We start from the raw sequence: 22393 nt of genomic DNA on the forward strand, positions 1-22393 counted from the left end.
AAAAAAACACCTGACATCTCAGCACCAGTGTGTCCAGAAAACAAGGTGGTGTAGAGTGGTTGGACCAATGTGGTGGTGTAGGGTGGTTTTCACTGATGCAACAAGTTGAAGTTACCACAGTGAGGAAGAGAATTCACAAACATCAAGACCAAGTTAAGGTCCCACTGTGGCATCACAAATGGCTTGGGAGGGAATTGTGTGTTAAACCTTTAACAAACTTCATCACAACAGTAATTTAAACAGCAAACACAAAAGGGCCTAGAGGGCACACATGGAACCTTTAATGGTGCCCACTTAAAGGCCTGGCTGAGCCAAAGATAACAAATAGTTTAGCTTTTAAAGGGTCTGTGCTGTGGACTTCACGCTAGGCCATAAATCTGTCCAGTGGTCCGCATAAATGGACTTTTTAGACAGACGCCTCACAGCAAAGATGACATCAACAACCTCAGGTGGGAGATTGAATGCAGTCAACTGCTGCCACTCAATCTCCATATATGGAGGTGTAGACTGAGCAAGATCGGAAGCAGAACCCTGACCTGCTGCTGTAACAGAAAATCTTATTACCAATATGGAAGTGTCATCATAATGAAGGGAAAAATCCTCCCCATCGCCACAATGGTCATACGAGTTGGTGGCAAACTCTGGTCATAGTGAGAACCAAAAAGTCAGTGGAGCTTTTGAGAGCACCTCTGCTTTAGTGGCAGCATGGGATCAGACTCTGGTTGTTTTGGGGACCAAGTGCATTGTGGTGGAATGGGAGCACAACCTTGACAGGGGTAATGTAGACATCGGATCAAGTTCAGACATCGGAGGAGAATACCAGAGTCTCCTCCGATGTCAGCACTGGCCTCAAAGGAAGGACCGATGCAAGTCACAAAGCTGTGGCTGGCAGGCTGCTGAAGAGCCAGAGCTGAACCTGTGACGGGCCCATGGGTTCAGATACCGCAGAGTATAGATCCACTGGGAGTAACTGGACTGTGAGCCCCCAAGTAACCATGGGGCCCAGGGGTACACCAGAGGGAGCTGAAACTGTGCCAAAAAAGGCATATGTGCCACCAACGGGTCATGGAACTTAGGGTGCAACGGAATCAACTGTGGAATGGGCTCCTCAATTGGACATCAGGAGTGAGGTAGATTGTCTCTTAAGCCCTTGTGACCTCTCTTTCGATAGAGAGGGACTGCATGAGGTCTGGACAGGTTTGCTTTCTAATGCCTCCGCTCAGACTACGACTTACCCAAGGACTTTGCCCCTGAAGGCGACTTCTCACTGGAGCAGACTTTCACCCTTGATTTGGAGCAGGAGCAAATGTTGTGCACCTATGAATTCTTCCTGTGTTTGGTGACAGCTTTTCAGTCGTAAATTGCCTTCTGATGCATGTCTCGAACCCAAGCACCAAAGACAAACCTTGTGCAGGTCCGTGACCAACAGTTTTTTTCAGCAATCTCAGCAAGATTTGAAGTCTGTCGTTTTTAAAGGGGACATTCTTCCCTTGCACACTGGATGTTTTTTGGGGGGGATTCATTAAAGGCAGACGAAAGAGAGTGGAGCTCCGGATCCATGTTCAAAGGCGTACGACCTTCACATTATGACACAATTCTTAACATTTAAAGGGATGCTTAACTAAGGGTGCCCGGGCAATGTTAGGAATATACTTGGGAGAAGGCTTCCATACAGAAGACAGAAAGCCTCGGCATCTGACAGACTGGGGGCAGAAATATTCTTTAGCGATATTTCTATAGTCACAATTTCCCCAAAGAAAGTAGTCACTATCAGCAATTAGTGTGTAGACTGCAAACAGCAGAAAAACAAATTACAGCATATTTTAGTGTATAACTATCACTTTATCTGGAACAAGGCAGACATGTTCAGTAATAAAAAAAAGAGGGTTTCTGTTATAAGCTTTTAGCTGTAGCAACCGACTTGCTTTTGCTACTCAAATGCTGTCCTCAAAATGATGTGCAGGTGGATAAGAAGCAAGCGGGGATTCTGTCAACAATGCAAGTGCTTCTTTCACTGAGGAGAAGGTAATGATAAGGGAACGTCACAAGTTCATGCCCCATTCCTGACCAACCTAGCAGAAGGTTAAATCCTGGAAACTTTCTCCTCTTCCCTCCAACTATTCACCTGTGACAAATATTGCGGCTTTTCCAAGTAGTCAACAGACAACATACAGGCTTCTTTTATTCAATCATTCTGCTTCTGGTGGCCTCTTCTAAGCAAATTCACATCCACCATCTTCCCCCCACCAGAATAGCAACAGCAGTCATCATTGTACTCAATTTCCATAGTCAGGGATCGGTGTAGTCTCTGCGGAGCTCACTCATTAGAGTACCTTATTTGTCCAAGAAGAAAACCAATGATTTTTTATGTGGAACATGGGCTATTTTCAATCCAGGACAAGGAAAAAGAACCAACAGGTCAAATATAAAGGCCCTTTGATATGGGGACCAAAGATAGAGATGTTCTAGTACGCTTTATTAATACATTAGGTGTAAGCAACATCTACACACGAAACGTATGGAACAATTGCCGACAAAAACAGCATTTCATTTGCTTGGAGCCAGTCTAACTTCATTACAGGTGTTTAATTCCCCTTCTTAAAAATATACCAATACCCATTCCTGATGTATGCAAGCTTGAGTCTACAATGCCACTATTCCATACTGAACATAATGCAAGAAAGAAAATTTAATTACGCTGGCGTAGTTCACAGAATTACGGGAATTACACGTTAAACAAAGTTTCAAAACTTGCACCCCTATTTACACGCCATTTATGGTAAAAATGTACCGTTACTGTGAACACGCTGGAAAAACAGACCATGGACAGCAGTTGTTTGTGGTGCTTTTGGGGGATTTCTTTGCACTTTGATCACATAATGCACCCTCTTGCCTATTTTGCCCTAAAATATAGTGCTTAATAATGGATTTGCATTTTGCATAATTTTGCAGACACCATGTAATTATGTGAAAGCAAATGACACTAATTTCACACAACTCTAGAAACTACTGGTGATTACTCTAAGCTTCATAACTTTGATCACAGTTTTGCTCACAATGACACCACGGACAGGGACCAAGCATATGCAAATAAGGCTTGTCCTTCCCTAAAATGCTCAGTCCAGCCCGAATTCTGAAGCCAAGAACCCTCTGCACATAAGCAACCCCAGACATGTTTTAGCCTTTACCAGTTAAGTGTAGTAGCCTGAGTCTCATGCCACAGCCTGATAAGCCATGCATTGGAATGCCCGACCTATTTAGTGCAACTCAACGAGAGAAACAATGCAATAGATGGAAATGTTGAAAAATGTCAGCCACTGTTAACTTAACTCCACATTGTATGAGGTGAAAAAGAGAAAACGTCACTATACCTCTTTGGCAACTGTATGCCAGTGCAGATGGGTTTCACATATATCCATTCTCTCCTGGTGAAGAAACTTGCACTTATCAGGAACAAGCAGGGCGTCGCTGACAAACTCGCCCACTGAAAAGAAGGGAAAAAAATGGACATTAGAGATATAAAAAATATACTGGCAAAGCAAGATTAAACCAGCTACTTTATAGAACGATTTATGCAAATTGAGCAGTTTAATTAGCCTAAATCGGTTTCTCCTGGCGAGATAATTTCTGAATTATTAATCATGCACCACCCTAAACAAAGCTTCAACAATGCATGTTGTCCTGCTGGAAACAGCATCTACACATCGATAAGTTTGTGAGGTTTATTTTATATGGGGTGAAGCAGTGCAGAGTAGCTTTTGGGTACTAAATGACATACCAGTCCATCCCAAACGTCAGAAATTTGAGTCAATCGCAATCTCCGGTTTACAGATTTTACATCAGCTACAAGATCGATTGTCAGATTCAGGATTGATTTTTACAAGCTGGGTTTGATTGTGCTTTGTAGTCGAGCGTTAATTTGTCTCTCACAGAGCAGGCGCAATCCCTACATTTATCCGGCTTTCAGAACAACCACAATTGGCTGCTTGCATGGAACTAAGGTAGCCGTTTAGCCAGCGACATACCAAGGGTGCCATAGCCTTATTGCAAGAAAAGATAGCTGTGACGGAACTCATACCCTGCTCTTTATTTGTGAACGTGTGCTCTTCCACTCTTCCTACACTGGAAGTTACGTGCGGATTTCCTTACAGCAGTGGTCTTCAAACATTTTAATGCCAAGACCCCCCATCAAAATGTTTTAGGCGTAAGGACCCCCTCCCGACAAAAATTTCTAGAACCTGGTACTTCTCATCATTGACAACCATAAATGTTCTCTAGAGAAACGGTCAATCTGTGGTTGCTCGTCATAAGTACCAGTTCAACACTCAAATATTGCAATAAGCAACTAAAAGGTGACCAGTACAGCTTCACAAAAGGCCCTCTACAGAGCGGCAACACCTGCTGCTGCTTTTTAGTAACATGTGAATCTTTTGAGTAAATCATTTTGTTTTGTTAAAATCAGCAGATTATGCGGCAGATGATGCATTATGTGGCAAATGTATAATTATGCCAAAATCGCTGCGGCTGCACAATCACATAACTCCAGTGGCCCTTGGTATAACAATTGTAATGCATGGGCTGAAACGTTATTGCATGGCATTAGATGAGAATCATACTATATTTCATGGGATGCTGACTGTTGGCATTTACAACTGCATGTCACGGAGGTAGCTGAACATCATTCATCATAATTAAAGCAGACATACGTTTTTTAGGTCTTTCACCGTCAGGTAGCTGAATATAAAATAACGGGCAGCTTTAATGAATAATAAATACATTTTAAAAAGTTGTTACTCAGTGGGAAATGTACTATAATAAATTACGAAACCTCCATTACTTGATGCACTGCAGAAGTCTGTGTGAAACCAGAAAGCCACAGAATTAAATCGTGGTTGGTGCAGTGGAGAATAGTGTGACCTGTGTATTTTTAGTGCAATGAGGTCACAGCCCAGGACAGAAAGCACTGTCAACATGTAAGTCTTTAGTTTATTCTTCCATTACGCACAATACAAGATAGACAGCTACAAAATGTGCAAAATGTTTTACTATAAAATGGTGCTTCCCAAATATATGGGCTGCTTCCAAAATATAGGGACTTATTTATAAGCACCTTGCCCTGCCAGTGTGTCTTTTTTTAATGATGCTCTGGTTGCGCAGAGTGCAGACCCAAATCTATGAGGCCACGCAAAGTCACTTTGCGTGGCTTTTCATGGCCTCCTAGACATGGTGTACGGCAACGCAGCACGAGTCGATGTGTTGCCTTACACTGCATCGGGGGGGGGGGGGGGGTCCATGGGCATTGCGGGGGGGTTCCTTTGGATTTTGACACATTCCCAGATTTACACGGATCTGTAAACCTAAGGATGCGTCAATACTGGTAGCTGCCCCAGGGGATGCATAACAGGGAGAAATATCTTTATTTCACCTCAATTTTTTTTCTTTCTTTGTGTAGCACTCATAGAAATAGAAAAAAGCCTCCATGGGTTGTTTTTGCGCAGGAAGGCGTGCCTTCTTGCACAAAAACAATCCTGCCAACAATGCAGACGCCCTTGTACCATGGTGCAAAGGTGCCTGCGTTGGGGCTAGGCACCAAATTGTGCGCCGGCAGAAAGGACAGGAGTTTACTGTATCTTATAAATACAGTCCATTCCTGCTCTTTTGAATTGGCGTAGGGCAGCGCAGCATTAAAACCTGCAGAGCTGCCCCACAACATTTCATTGTAAAGAACGCCCAATATCCAAACCCTATGTAATGCAATTTTTTATTTTTACATAACTGTCCCTCCAACACATTCTCAGGGATAGTAAGCACTATGTAAATACAAAGACAATTAAACACAAGTACTTCACAGCTCTACCACTCAAACAGCTTCAAGTGATTTGATCAATTAACTGCAACAGCGTTCTCCGGCCCTGAGAAATCAAGCCAGGCAGACAGCTAAAAACACCTTTCTGCCAGTGTGCTGCTGGCCTGAAAGAAATGCAAATGTGCACAACGAGTTAATCTGCAAATTCTTTACATTTACAGATTAACTCATTGTGCACATTTGCGTTTCTTTCAGGCCAGAAACACACTAGTAGAAATGCATGTTTAGCGGTCCGCCTGGCCTCGATTTCCCAGCACAGGAAAGCATTAACTAATTGTATGGGCCGTTTTCTTTTAGCAAATGAAGTGCGCGACCCCCTTTCCATGCCTCCCCGGCCCCCTTTGGGGTCACGCCCCACAGATTGAATACCTCTGCCTTACAGTAACTGTTACTGGGTATTTTTACCCTCTTGGACTATTGGCCACTATCGCAAAATTGGAATGGCTTTGCATGGTTATTGGACATCGGCTGATTAATTGACAGTGTTGCACCAACCCATTGGTGCACCGTTTACTTGTATGTGTAGCAACCATTGTCATTATTGGAGCACCGCAGTATGGTCACACTATTGGTAGAGTGGATCTTGTGAGGCAGTGCACCAATCCCATCGGTCCATGGGATGACATTGAGGGTGGTTGGAGTTCGCCCCATGTTTACAACGCACTTGATGGTGAAAGCTTGCCTTCACAGGGACCGTGGGATTGTGACAGGTGGCTATGGGGAGTGTTTCTTCGGTGCGAATTCCAAGTCTCTTTGATACGGTCAGCGAGTGGTCCCTAACCACAGTTCAGCACGTCAAGGAGTTTAAAGGATTACACATGGTGCGCCAGTTCTAGGTGGGAATCCAAGCGCGTTTTCTATGGTGATGTGCACACTTCCTTTGTTCTTGACATGGGTATGCCCAGACGTGGGTCCCTTGCTCACTTTGCCACTGGATTCAAGATAGCCTGGCTGATGAGGGTTATGAACCCGAAACCGGTCCCAGGATGCTGGTTTCCGATCCAGGGAAGACATGGCTTGGCAGTTCGGGCTGGACTGTTCCCATGAGGCACAGAGTCAGACTGATTTGCATATGGCCATGTCTGAACTGGGGTGGTGGAGTGAGCTAAAGAATGATGGATTAAACCCAGATCAATTGACTGGGGGTGAGTGTTTGATTTGCTCAAGCGCTCTGTCCATCATCCCCTTTGGTATTACTTTAAATTTTAGCATATTTTTGTTGGTTAATAGCATTGAAGTTTTCACTTATAGCAATTTCTGCATTCACAGGCTGGTTTGTGGTACTAATAACTCATTAAGTTATAGCAATCTCTGTATCCATAGGCTGGTTTGGGGGAATATTAAATCCTTATTTACCTATAGCACCATGTTTGGGATTGTGCCTCCACCTTCCTTACTCCTAGCACAGGGTGAACCACCCATGGAGTGGGAGACATGGGTGGTTTGGGATTGGGTGGTTTCATGGTAAGATTGTTGCTTATGCATCAATAGCTTTGTGGGATGCTGAGAAGACGTATTCTGTGATAGAGAGGGAGCTGTTGTCCTGTGTGTGTGGAGCAGAGCCTTTTAGGACTTTTCTGTAGGATGCAAAGTTCATCATTAAGACGGACCACAAGCCACTGGTGTATATGATGGCCCGGGTGGTGCGCTTGGTATGTCTGCAAGGTTGGCCAGATTAGCCTCTAGACTGCAGAGTTTTCAGTATTGGTTGGAGTTTGTGCATGGGAAAATCAATGTGCATGCTGATTGCATGTTGCATTTACTGTACCAGAGAATGATCCTAATGAGGAAGATAGGGAACATTGAGGGGTAGCATTTACATTACGGGATATTAATTTAGTTGGTGTAAAGCAACCTATTATTCGAGAAGCTAAATGGTATGAGGAGATGGAGAAAGATGTTGAACTTAACGAGGTGATACAGTGTATTTTGCATGATTGGCCAGAGGAAGAGAAGTTGTATGGGGTATTGATGGGCTATTTCAAAATGTGGGAGAAATTGTCGGTGGAAAATGGTATTGTAGTGCGAGGGGACAAGTTTGTACCTTCTTTAAATTTGTGGAAAATAATCATGGATATGGCCCATGAAGGTCACGTGGTAATTTCAAGCACTAGAAGGCGGGCCAGGGAAAATGTCTGGTGGCAAGGGATAAATGTTTTTGTTGAACACCAGGTGAGTATGTGTTGCCTACTGATTCGCAGTCCATTGAGTTTCCTGAAGCACCATTGCGGAAATTAGGTTTAGATATTAATAGCCTATTTACTGTGTTACCTAGGCAGGAGGCTTTTGGGATTGTGTTGGTTGATTACTACTCTAAATGGCCTGAGATTGAGATGGTACATGATGTTATTTCGGAAAATGAGTGAGTTTTTGGATTACGTTTTTTGTAGAGAGGATATTCTCCAGATAGTGGTGACATACAATGGTCCCCAATTTGTCAGTATATATATGGAAAGTTATTTGGATTACTATGGGGTGACACAAGTTAATTGCTGTGTTTCATCCAGAAGCAATTGGTCAGGTGGAGAGATTCAACTGTGTGGTCAAAGAGGCTATTCAGCTATCTGTGAAGGGAGGGTTGAATTGGAGAAGTGTGTTGCAATCTGTGTTGTCGTATAGGAATTCTCCTAATTCTGTGACTTCAGAGAATCCTTTTGAATTATTGAGGGGCCGTAAACCAAGAGCGAGGCTAGTACCCTGGTGGTTGAAGAACAAACAGAATATGGTAGGTGAAACTGCAGAAGTGGTTTTTAAAGGGATTCGACGCAGGGTGGAGGAGTACACATTTAGAAAGAGTCCTGATTTAAGGAGAAGGAATAGTGCTGCGAGCAAGCAGGTCGTGAAGGTTGGTGACATGGTCCACATCAAGAAAGGAAGAGTGGATGGTAAGGGTTGTGCTAGTTGGTCAGATCCCACACGAGTCATAGGGGTTTTCAGGAATGCTGTGCAAACAGACAGGTGGTGTCTGAAATCTCAACAGGGTACAGTTTCTCAAGGGTAGGAAGGCATGTTCTGATAAACATAGGAGCAACGTTGTCTTGGATGTGATGTGACAGGAGTGTGCTAAAAACTCAGGAGCTAACGAGGCGACTATTCCTAGGGGTGGCGACTTTGTCAAGTATGCTTCTAGGTGTGTAAGGTCACGGCGTCCACCCAAAAAGTTCCAGGACTATGTTTTATCGTAAAAAAAATGTAAAGGGGGAAGGTGTATTGCATGCGCAAGCGAGACATTATATCACATTCGTGCAGCGTCGTTTATATTTGTATTATACTGTAATGTATGAGATAGACAAGAGCATGACACGCACATGTAATGCTTGTGCCTATTTCAGAAGATTCCTTCATTGTGGAACAAGCCTGTTGCTCTTGGAAGGCAAGAATATATTCAAGTTGGGGTGGGAAGACAGAAACATGTAAGGGCTGGCAGTTTGGATCATCACTCATTTGGTTTTGCCTTGCCATCTGTGGAATAAAGTTGGATATCTGTGACAGAACTCATATCCTGGTCTGGAGTCTTTATTTCTGAACATGTGCCTTTCCACTCTTCTTACAATAACACTAGGAGGCTGAAATCGCAACATTTCATTTCTGAAAAGTGCCTTCAGCAGACCTGCAGTTGGAGACTAGGGACCGTTCTCTTTTGAAACTACTAAGAGGATACACTTCATGCTTTCATCTACACAGGGCAGGTCTATCGGCCAAGGGGCTGTGGAAAGAGAACCAATGAATAATGCAAGATCTTGGATGAATGCCAGTTTCGCTCATAGCCTACAATGAGGAAGTCTCAAGCTCCTTGAAAGAAAAGGCCCTACATTTTGGGTCCAAGCACAATCAATACAGCTCCTTTGCATGGCCTAACATTGTCGCGACGATAAAACTGCAAACGCAAACTATAGGTTTGCTGGAATGACCATCATTCTAGTTCACCCTGATATTTTAGCTGTTGTAGTCAGAAAGGTTACTGCAAAGTCCCATTTGATCTGGTGGGTTTTTCAGATGTTTGCTATTGGGTGGTGGTTTCAGCATAGGGCAACATCTCCCTAATGTAAAACACAGAAATCGCAGACTTAGCAATAGGTACAAGATCACAAAAACAGATACATGCAGCAAAAACAATGACCAGTTCATCACTGGCTAGAAGTACTTTTCCAGCAGCTAAGATTTGACTTTCTTCTCAAATGTTCTCAATGCCTCACTGTAACATCGGTGACATTTTCTGACAGGCAGGGTTTCCCAGGCTGGATTGCAGCCTATAGATTGGTGGTGGTATCTTGTGCTAAGCTTGGGAATATTAGCAATGACATACGAGGGGGTAGGGTGGGCCACAGTCATAGTTTAGAGGACATGATATTTCAAATATCCATCACTGGTAGACCACCAGTCATGCCCACACATCAGGGTGATGCTTTGAGGCTAACTGACCTACATGAATATGCAGTACCACTTTCAAAGCAAAGAGTACACTACTAGACCACCGGTTGAACCAAGAGATCCTAGTCCTGCGAGGCTCGATAAATAAACAAAGGTTAGATTCCTATTAGCCTAAACCTATAACCATATGTATCCCTACTATACCACCAGAGACATTTTATCACCAATTAACAGGACCATAAGCAGAATAACAAGGCCAAGTCCTGTTGCGGAATCTTGGAGAGCACCGTAGAACAATCTTAGAAACATACAACCTCTTAAATATGTGCAACGAGAACCAATGAAAGGGATTATTAAACATTCTAGACAAGTTGAGTTAAGTTAAACAGAACTTAAAGGAATTCAGCTAGGAGACCAGGGGGGTCTGCTAGTTAGAACAAAGACTCCGAGGACATAGAAGAACAATGGATGTCGAGAAGATGGTTGTCAAGGCTTCATTGGGTTAATGACTAAAGCCCCTTCTAGGGGTGTCAAGCTTCATCACCTATGTGGCCTGTGTATTGGCTTCAGAAGTGTCACAGGTAACATATCAGGGATTCCATCATGTGCGGAGGAGGCGGGAGCATGCATAAAGCAAGGCCAACCCAATTAGAGAGTGAAGGAGAAGGCCGCATAATAGGTTAGACATCAAAGCAGACTAGAGGGGCTAAAGTAAACCAAGAAAGAGCACAGAAGGAGCAGGAGACAGGATACAGAGTGATCCAAAGTGGTAGAATAAGGAGAAGAAGTAGTATTGTAGGAAGCCTAGTCAAAGACGGGTAGTGACATAGGAAGATGGAAGTGCCTTAGGAGCTATGGGTATTAATAAGGACAAGCAGATGAAGCCAGCACTGTAATACAGTGAGGGATATGGAGAAGAAAAGAGAAGAGCAAAACTATTAACAGATATGAAAGTGAAGCCAGTGAGGATAAGAAAAAGAAGTAAAGGGGAGCAAAGCAGACGAGAGTTTGTAGCTATATTAAGGGAAATTGTGGAGAGATGAATAACAAAAGCTAGGTTAAGATAAGTAGATGAGGTAACTACAGGAAAGGGAGTAACTGAAAGACAAAAATATGTAGTAAGAAAGAATAGAAAGATTATTGAAAGAAAGACGAGACAGAAGATGATATGCGAGGGAAGAGGAGCAATTCACAATGATCGAGGAGTAGAAGTGAGGTTAGGCAGGGGAAGAGTTAACAGGAACAGGGAGACTTTGAATACATTGTTGGGAGTGTTGGGCATCGGAAAATGCAAGAAAGGCAAACATTGCAATTGATTTAAGAAGAAGAGAAATATGAAGACAGACAGAGTGTAGAGCTCTCCCACAGCAGATGAGAATGATGCAGCATTGAATGTGCAATAGAGTAAGAGATGGAGACCGCCATGGTATTGAGAGTGACGTAGTGGCACACGTTTACAAGTAGCGGAGGGTCAAGCTCAACATGCTAAATTAGAGTGCAACCAGCCAGAAGAGATTCCACAGTGTAGCTGGAGTCACAACCGGATGTCCAATGCACACTGAGGCCCGTAGAGTAGACTAGGAGGGCTTGACAGCATGTTCCAGACCTTGGGATTTCATCCTGCTAGAAAGGCAATAAGTGGCTCACTGGACATTGTGCAGTTGCGAGTCTTGGTACGGAGTGATTTAAGTCTTAGTCTCTACACTTGTTCTTTTCCTCTGTGTGTGATACTCCGTGGGATCTGGAGGTTCCAATGTTTTTTGCACCACTGGGGATGTTTCCTAAATTATACCAGCAAGCTTCTTCTGAGAATCAAGGGAGATGTTTGCTCACTCCCTGCTGTTTTGCTCTACACAAATGTGAAAAATTAACAGCAGGACCGTACTTCACTTGGAGAACTGTGCATTCTGATGTGCACGGTTAATAGCAATAAGACACCTGCATAAATATCTGTTTCATAAAATACAAAGTCTCAGAAGCGGTTTAAATAGTTTTAAGACAAACTTATGGTAATTTAAGTGACTGTCAACTACCTTGTTTTCCACTAATGGCTGCTGGTACGCCCCATCTCTTTATTTTCAAAATCATTCAACACCTTAAATTTTGAGTCCTTTCACTGCCACAAACCAAAGGAATAAAGCACTGGAAAAGCCAATAGATTGCACCTTTAAAATGCGAATCTATCGGCTTTGCCAATGCTTTTTTGTCAAGCTTTGCCTGGAAAAAAATGTGAAAGAAAATAAAAATAAAATACTGATGGAAAAGGTAACACCTATCTTAAGGTATCTCGAAACTGAATACTGAATTCAGTATTTTCAATCTTTAATAAGGCACAGTTTATTTTCCAAATTTCACATAGAAAACTTTGAACAGAATTTAAAAAGCGTATTGCACGTGATCCAGCTTTTAAAAAAACATGGACTAGCAGCAGGTAATTAATGGAGATTCTGAGGAGGTCTCCGAATTTGAACAAACATTCTTGCCATTTATTTTCCACACGACCATGAATTGGCACAAATGTCCCATGCGGTAGCTCAAGAGGGGCAGTTTACAGGCCTCAGGGAGAAAACACATTCATTTACGCACACCAAGTGAGTGCAGCAGCCTGGCTCTCCCCAGTGCCATAAATGCTGCCAGCGTGTGCCATATTCCTGGGCTCTGATGTGATAGAAAGAAGAAAAGAAAACCACATTTTTTAAGTCTATTTAGTCAATCCTTGGACAATATACCCGTTACTGTTGTCTTCTGGAAGATCTGGGAGGGTTGGAAGGCAACCTGAATGCAGAGTGGCTGGGTCAGAGAGATGTGAGGGAAGAAGCAGCATATCAGGCAGAAAACAAGAGAACTCGCACTCCATTGGAGTGCTCGTTGAAAAGGAAAAGTAGTTTCCTCATTTGAGCCGCGGAAGGATACAAGTCATCTAATCAAAAGGAAGGTAAATAAGCTATGCTCCAGGGACGGGACAAACAGGAGGAGAAAGCCATCAAATACAAAGCAAGCAAATGAGAGAGACCGGGAAACCGCAATGGGCTAACACAAAACCCACTCCACGTATCAGTGTTCTACACAATAGGTTTTTGACAAGTATCACCTGTTGGCTGTAAATGAGAACCTTAAAAACTAAATGTTTATTTTAATTAAGTGTTAAGGTGAACAAAAACACTAGCTTAATTCTTGAACAATAATCACATTTACTAGCCAACGGGAGGAGGGGCCTGCCAGCCCCCGAAGCTGCACAACACACGAGGGAACAGGCGGCCGAAGACTACAGCTCCTGTTGAATGAGTAGGAAGGGACCCCAGGTGCACGTACATGCACGCCTCCATGCATGCACCTGGGGCCAGAGGGGGGTGCAGGGGGCAGTGAAGAGAGACAGGTTATCAACAGTGCACTCATTAGCAATTTGGGCACCACCTGTGGCTTGCAGGCAATTGGTCTGCCACAAGAGGGGTGGGGGTGCGGATCTCCTCTGAGAGAACAAAAGGCTGCTTGTTTGCTTTGCAGCACGCCCCCTCAGTACAGTGTCTCCCCCTGATCTGTTCACTAAGTTATTACATGGATTTCAGGCAATTACTGTGAAAAGAGGATTCACATCAAAATATGTTTGTGAAATGACTTTTCTTAAAAGGAAAAAATTTAAATATATTTGCCGAACTCAACACAACCATTAGATGTCAGCTTTTGTTTCGTCTATTGTATGAATTTACAAACAGATTCTACAAATATATATTTTAGTAGCGTGTTGGTTGAAATTATTGCATGTCTGTTAAAAAAAAGAAATGGAGGACTTTTCAACGGCACCTCAGATACAGTTTTTAGAAGTCAACTATGATTATCATATAGGCTGCAAATAAAAAAAAACTTTTGTATATAGGTTTTGTTTTGTAGTAATTTAGGGTTAACCTATAATAAAGGTAGGGGCTGGTATGTATGAGGAGTTATTTGTAGAGTGAAAACATAACTCAAGAGCAACTGAGCTGCTAAACATGGGGATATTAGTGGACGATTTAAATTTTTATTTAGATGCCTTGTCTAAACCAGCAGTTCTTAACCTTTTGACTTCTGTGGACCCCACTGAATCTTTACTGGAAGCCGGGGTCCCCCCCGAAAGTCACTACAGGAAGCTGGAAACCCAAGGCATAAGCAATTTCTGTGAACAGAAACTCAAAGCAATGCACAAAAATATTTAAACAAATATACAAGCATTGAAATATTCTGTTTTGTAAATCAAATATAAAAAGGGGCTTAAAAAAAACTATTGTGCTTCTTTATATGTATATACTTTCAATTTAATTTATACATTTTAATATTATTATCTTCTAAATTAGCCACGGACCCCCCTCACCAGAGAAGGCCTCGCGTACCCCAAAGGGTCTTCACATTACAGGTCAAGAATCACTGATGTAAGCGCTACAAGGAACAGCTGTTACGATTACTGGAATAAGGTAGAACGCTTGCAGGGATTCAATTCATCGCACTATTTTGACATCAAGGATGGTATTACACTATGTCAAACAGAGTATCACCCCAAAGTAACCCTAACCGGAAATACGATCTTGTACTACTTTCTTGGCTGTCTCATGGAGTCAATCAATTTTTTACTGATGGATTGAACTCCTTAACTGTGATCGAGGTTCCTAGTGCTGCCCCAGTCTAATATCTGCCATTGATCTGAAAAAAGCTAGGAAACAATCATGGGCGTCCGCAGAAATCTTTCCAGGGGGTGGCGCAGACTACTAAACTCCTACAAAAGCCCAACCTCTTGGGAAGTCATTTATCTTCAGCAAGACCAAAAATTGGGAGCAAAACACACATTGTATTGTGCTGTGGGAACACAAACTTCTGGCTAAGCATCACACACATTGCCTTATTCTGCCCTTTATTGAGGAGGTTTCATCCGAGAAATAAAGCGTTACTTTTGGGTTTCACTTATCCCAAGTATAAACTGAGAATAATGAAATAATCTCGAAGGGCACGATTAAAATATTTATCTAGCAATATGCAAACCTCTTTAACCCCTTCGATGCGGCGGGAATTCCGCTGCAGCGCTGGGGGGTGCGGGGGGGGCAGCGCGGTGGCGCTGTGCTCATGACTGAGCCACTCCGTCATGAGCCACGGTTGAGCTGTGCTCATGACAGAGCGGTTCCGTCATGACTCCGCCCAGTTGCGTTGTCCCCCCGCACAGGCGAGGAAACAGCGCCGCGTGGGCGGAGCGGCCGCCAACGGTCATGGCATGACGGAACCGCTCCGTCATGAGCACACGGCAACCGTGGCTCATGACGGAGCGGTTCCGTCATGAGCGGGGAAGGGGTTAAAAATGTTTGACACAGATTGTGTTTACGACTCGACTATATGATGTCGGTTTTCAAAATCAGCAGGGTTTTACAATTAGTAGGTTTGTGGGGTGTAGATGTTCATGTAGACTCGTTTTATTCTGTTGCACCTCACAGGACTTATTTCTCAACTTTTGTGCACATAAACATCAAGTTTATTGACCCTTTGGTTCAGCCCGAAGGCCCGGGTCTAAACTATTCCTTGACCATTACCTTAGCTGTATTTATTCAACTGACAGGGCTTTTTTACGGGGTGTTTTTCTTACGTGAAGTACAAAAAGAAAATAACTAAATAAATCATTACAGAGGGACTGTGTAATTATTTATTTAGTTATTTATTTTTTGTGTTTTGCACCTATTTTTCTCTTGGTCCCGAGGCTACACTTTGTAACCGAAAAATGTAATATGTAATAAAGAGAGGACATTTTTAGCAAAAGTGTTTTTCATCTTTGGATCCATTTCATAGGGGAAGGAATGAAGGAAAGTAGAGGAAACTGAGAGTAAGACGTTTATTGAAGCACGGTTTTCAGTAAGTGAGGAGCTGCGCGAAAGACAGAAAGGGAAGGAATAAGAGGAAGAAAGAGAGGGGGCAGCTGACAGCGGCAGAGAAGGAAAAGTGAACACCTCGACAACTATTCTTAGCTTAATACACCTGCTGGCTCCTAAGGACTCCCACGCGCAACAGAACACAGAAGCAGGCTGCAGGGACGGCCAACCAGCCCTTGCCTTGATGTTCCTGACTCCGCCTCTCGAGCTCTAGACCACAGCACTCCGAGTATACTGCGCGCCCGCGCCAAAAGAGGCAAATGCAGGGATTCAAAAGTGAAGAAAAAAAAAATGATGACAAGCCTGCCCCTCGTGAGATCATTGGTCCAGTCTCTCTGGGGGCAAGCCAGAAACAGGGTGTGGTATCTTGCTTTCTTCTCTACTTTGCCCTTTCTTTGTGTCTTGTTCTCTGCTGCTCAGCCAGTCTCAAGGATGTCATGGAGTGTTCCTTCTGTGTATGTTTAAGTGTATCTGTCGCTGTATTTAGGCTGAGCAGCTGGGTTGCTGCTCCCGGTGGGACTAACTATTCTGTTGCTACTTATTATGCTGTTTATCCTGTATCTTCTTTCCAAGAATAAACCTTTAACTTGAATACAGCTACAACCGAGTTCACTATTTTTGTTGACTTCCACACAGGGCCGCCATAAGTAGCACATTCGCGCTATGAATGATTGACGGACGCTCAAGGTGGCTGTTGACTCACCCCAAGGCCAGGAGCAGTCCGATGTCATTGCAGGTTCTAGAGGGATTCATAGCGCGGTTTATGTAATTACGTACTGCTGATTGGCTGCTCAGCTCAATATGACTGGGTCTCTGATTGTTTTAATCCCGAGTCCTCCACTGATTAGAGGGGGACTGAAAAATGATTTCATTAAAAACCATTCATTCCTATCTGACTGCACTCCCTGCCTTTGAACCATGATCCGGAGCTCGCTGCATGATTAACCTGGCACCGCCTCTGCACAATGGCGCCCGCACCGCCTGGCAGTAGCCCGTACTAGACACTCTAGTTATGGCCCGTGGTGCGGAAGGGCGCAATTCTTTTTTGTAACATCGCTCGCACTCCAGCAGTCACAGGGATGCAGGAGTGCCTGCATTACAAAAAACAATGGCACCTGCACCACAGCACTACGATCCGCACTGGCGATCCATGGGGTGGGGGTGGGGGTGGGGGGGGGGGCAAGTGCACCCACTTTCCCTTCCCTGCGGATGCCTATGGAAACAATTCACGAGAGTCTGGTCTTCAATAGATGTGTAGAGGAGGAGGATAAAGAGATTAGGTGGGTTTTGTTGTTCTACAGATGTTTTGGTAATAGCAGGGTGTTCACAGCACGCTTTGGCAGCTGAGGCACATACACAGACTTAAAAGCGGTATTAATATAATACTAGGTTCATGGCTAAATATTAAGTTGGCACAGCTTTTTTCAAATGTGGAGGGCATAGATTCAAAAAAATGCCAGCCGTGACAGAGTGAAGGGCACACATTTGGTCAATCATTACAAATACAATTAAGAAAGAAGTGTTTCAGTATTATTTGCTTAGTGTGAACCAAAAAGATGAATTACATTTTTGCAGGTAAATTCTACTTGCCGACTGGCAAGTTAATTTTTAATAGTAGATACTTTATTTATAAACAAGCATTTGCAATGCAATAGGTCTCACATTTATGCAAGTTTGAGCTATTGGCATTGTGAATGACAATGCCTTTTATTTGTGTTTTGGGTTTTAAAACAAATAAAACGCATCGTCATATACAATGCCAATAGCTTAAACTTTTGTAAATGCAAGACCTATTGCTGCATCAAATGTAATGAAATAGAAAATAACATGTTTTTCTATTTCTTAACTTTTGCTGCAGTCCTGCTCCAGCTGTAAAGTGCCCATGGTGTTTGGATACTTTTCCAGCCAGCCCTCTGTCGCCACGTTTGCCTGAGGTCTATTCCTGTCCGCGCTGTGACCCTTTCCCGCGTTTATCCCGGTTATCAGTCCGATAATCCTCTCTCCCGATCCGACCTGCGGGCACATTGCAGCCCTGCCCGGACGAGAGCTCCGCTGCACCTTTCCCGCCGGTGCTATTTATAGCCCGCCCACTTCAGAGGGGCGCGCAGCTCTCGCGGGCAGAGGGGCTCGCAGGGGGTGCTGGCTTTTTATGGCCTCTCAGGGCTGGCCGACAAGTGCGCGCAAGTTACTTCAAAAGTCTCTGTCTCACAGAAGCTGACTCCCCTTGCCAGGTGCGCGTCCTGAGAGAACTGAGGTTGTGTATGTAATTGGTCCCTTTTCCAATGTAGGGCGGGCTGAGAAGGGGGGATAATGGGATAATTGCAAGTCATTTCCTTGAAATGGTATTTTGGCACAGGCTGCTTAGTAAATATGACTCCGTGGTTCTCAGCGCTGGGCCACAATCCAAAATGGCAGCGGCGGGCGTGCCAAGGGCCCACAGCCGGTTCAGGGTTGCAGCACGGCGCAGAGTCCGGTAAATATACATTTTCAACTCGGACGGCTACACTGCTGATTTAAACTACTCAGATCGATGTTCTCGGTGTGGAAGTGATGTTGTGTGGCTTCTTACGCAGGTGCATTGCGCTCTTCTTACTGTTTGTTCGTTCATTGGATTGCTAGTGGTTTATGGCTTAGTGCCTAAATTAGTGGTTTAAAAGATTCCAGGCAGTGCTTTGTTTCATTACGGCTGTCAGGCAGTGAGTACAAACTCCTATGACCCCTACAAAGAACCTGTCTCCTAGTATTGAGCACGGTATTCAACAATCAAGAGCATTTGGGGTTTATTTGTGTAGTGTTTTCGTATTTGGGCACTTTAGAGAATGTCAATGTAAATGTTAAGTGTCAGAAGTACCAGCTCCGTGTACCCCAATTTCCGTCCTGTTGCACTAGGATACACTGTGGTACTGAAGGCGTTGTGGATGTGTTTGAATCTGATCCCAGCGCGGGTACTGAAAGGGACACCAGGGACTTGATGCAGAGCAGAAAGCTCTCCAAAGCCTGGCCCCTGGGTAAGCCACGGTATCGCCTGTGCATGAAAGCAGTTGCCAGGCAGACCTCTTGCCTGATCCTTCGTGTCACCCTGGCATCCTGGAATGAACCTCTGGGCAACAAATTTCTAATATGAAGATGAAAAAAAATGGTCTATCTGCTATCTGTAGCAGCTGCAAGGCCAGCTGAGTAGATGCAGTCGTCTCACCCTGCGGCGGAGGCGTTGTCCGGCCCATACAGTCCAGTGGTGGGTGTCGACCGCGGGCATGGAGCAGATCGCCATGACATATTTGCTCGGCTTTTTCTGCCGAGCCACTTGGATGGCCTCGCCTGCCAAAAGGTTTCTTGTCTTTATGGGGCCATGTGTTTGGCCCCATAAAGATAAGAAACCTTTTGCGACCAACGCAAAGCAAGCGAGTCAGTCCAAATGGGACGGCTCGTAAAGCCAAGCAAAAACGTCATCGACACCTCTGTTCCAATGGCTGGCCACCGTTTAGCATAAACGGTGACGCCAGCCAATGGAACAGAGGGGCGGGGCTTAAAGCCCCTTAAAGAAAATACCCTGTTAACACTAAATCTCTAAGGGGCTTTGATATTCAAATATTTGAGGTGGTAGGAAGTGGCCTTCAAGAACTTTAGTAAATAATTTTTTTAGTGCATTTAAAGAGCTGGAAAAGCACATGGTAAAAATGTCGATTTTGGCATCTTATTTACTGACTTTGGCCAGTTGTCTTAAAGGATTTTCGGGAATTTATATTCTGTGCCAATAATATAACTCAGTAAAACAAGCACATTCTAAACAACTACATAAATGTCACTGGTGGAACATTTGTATCCCTACTCTTAATTCGATCATCCACAACCCCTCCTTTGCTTATGCATAGGAGGTCTATCTTCATTTGGAGAAGGGACTTTAAGCACAACCCACTACGGTAAAAACAATAGGGAAGCCAGGGAGCAATTATTTTTATCCTGTTAGAATGTAATGAGCTTATGGCAGGCATGTTGCTTTGAGAAATGAGGGGCCGATGGAGTAGATTACACAAGTGCCTACTCCGAATAATTTAGTCTTAATTACGCCTATACACCACCTTCTAACATGTGGGTTAGAATCTGAAGCATAGAGAATAAGGGTCTCGGGCAGGTTTTGGAGAAGGCTGTAGTCAGAACTACTAAGCATGATTGACAGAATAGGCTGGCCAAATAGAGCACCAACACCAGAGCTGGAATCCAAGGCACCGTCTTTACTGAATGTGTGTGGAATAACTCGGAAATAACCTTGGCAAATACAGTACTCCTAACGTCGAATACAAATATTGACGACTAAAGTGCAAATGCAAAATGAAACTACAAAGTCACATATAACTCAACTCATCTTAGAACTCTAAGGACCTAATTAGGTTCTAGATTAAAGTGCAAATGCAAAAGCAGCCGGAATTTGCCTTGTTAGAATACAGTACTATTAACATTATCACCGTTTAAAGTGCAATTGTACTAGCAGCAGAACTTGACTTAAAAGAAAAACACAGTATTGCAGTCATACAATACACAACATAAGGATAACAGGGTAAAGTGCAAATACAAATAACAGCCAATTAAAAGCTGCCAAAATCACATAAAAAAAGAGAACATTTTCGTCATTGACCCCAAAAAAATTGTACGTTAACAATAGTAGAAATCTTATACAAGTAGAAAATCATTGCCCCAGTCCATTTGGGGATCAATAGTGATTCAGTAATTAAAGCTGTATTACTCTAACAATTAGAAGATCCGCGCAATCTCTACGACCTATCCTTGAGTAGGAGTAATTCTTATATTTCCTTATGCCCCCTACTCTCTTGGCATATGCCTCTTCAAATTTCCAGATCCTTTTCATTTTATTAAACCAATTTAAATGATTCGGAATCTCCTTCGATTTCCAATTTTGAAGTATCAAGGAACGCGCCACCATACAAGATAAAGCTACAAAAACCCTATCGGAGCTAGATAGATTGACCTCGTCCCTTGAATACCCGAATAATGCAGTTTCGACCTGGGGAAAAACACTCATGCCTGTAACTGCTCCCAAATCGTTGAAAATCTCCCCCCAGAACTGGACCAGTTGCGGACAGGAAAAATAAAATGTGTAGCCATCCTACTTCCTCCTCCTGGTGGCAGCGGAAACACCTATTGAGATGGTCGGGATATCGTTTCTGAATCATAGATGGGGTCCAATAAGCAAGCCATCTTGATAGAAATGACATTCTTGTGAAATTAGCGGCACGTAGAGACCTATGCCCTAGAAGGCATATTTTTTCCCATTCCTTAAGGCTCAATCTGCAACCAGTATCCCCTGCTATTTTTTCAATGTGGGGGACTATCCCCTTTGCCTGTTCCTCCTTCCGCAATACAGAATACCATTTCCCAAGTCCCGAAAGCTTTAAATCATAGAGTTCTACCATGGTATAGTGTGGAGTATTCAAAATACCCTCAATATTGGAAATAAAATGAACTATCCGCATATATTCAAGAAATGTGGGCTTTCTAGAACCTTCTGCCCTATCCATTATTTCTTGCCAGGATATTATTTTGTTATGGGCAATGAAGTGTTTAAGTTGAGAAAACCCACTCTCACCCCAAATCTCAATATATCTTAGTTGCAGATGTAGGCCCAGACTGTTGCACTCACCCAGACCCAGAAATTGAAAGCCTGAGGAGCCATTTTTTTTAAAGATTGCTTGAAGCCTAAACTGAACTTCTCGTAGAGACTTGTAGCGGGTCCTCTTAGGTAATTTAGCAGTCTTTAAAAAAGCGGGCATTTGCGTTCCCCCTTCTACTATCATTTTATCAATAAAAAAGCTATCATAGATGCACTTATAAAAAGTTAGGTCAACCACTAAATTCAATAAGGCAGCCTGATAATATGTCCGTATCTGCGGAAATGCTAGACCCCCTTGATTTATGGGCAGCAGTACTGTAGTTAATTTTACTCTGGGAACCTTTTTTGCCCAAATAAATTCCCTAAACAATGTATCTAATTCATTGAAATAAGTTTGATTGAGGCGAATAGGGACGTTTAAGAATAAAAAGAGCAATAGGGGAAGAATGGACATTTTAATCAAAGAGACTCTCCCTATAATTGTAAGGGGGAGTGTAGACCATTGTTCGAAAAAGCCTTTGATCTTCTGTTTAGTTCTAAGATAGTTTAGTTCAAATAATTTCTGATACTGGTTAGTAACATAGATACCCAAATATCTTATCGGGTCAGTTTTCATAGCTTGGACCCTCAAGTTATTAGGTAGAACATTAG

The 22393-nt window shown here is 43.3% G+C and overlaps 1 protein-coding gene across 4 annotated transcripts in view; it reads right to left on the reverse strand.

Annotated features, from left to right (window-relative positions):
- APP (amyloid beta precursor protein) overlaps positions 1–22393 on the reverse strand; it is a 522694-nt gene that overhangs the window by 217525 nt on the left and 282776 nt on the right. For all 4 annotated transcript variants that reach the window (XM_085623075.1, XM_085623077.1, XM_085623076.1 and 1 more), the window contains exon 4: positions 3372–3484. In XM_085623075.1, coding sequence (XP_085479201.1) covers positions 3372–3484 — 113 coding nt within the window. The remainder of the gene's footprint in view (positions 1–3371; positions 3485–22393) is intronic.

This window comes from Triturus cristatus, chromosome 8, assembly GCF_964204655.1.
Source record: "Triturus cristatus chromosome 8, aTriCri1.1, whole genome shotgun sequence".
Classification (NCBI taxonomy): domain Eukaryota; kingdom Metazoa; phylum Chordata; class Amphibia; order Caudata; family Salamandridae; genus Triturus; species Triturus cristatus.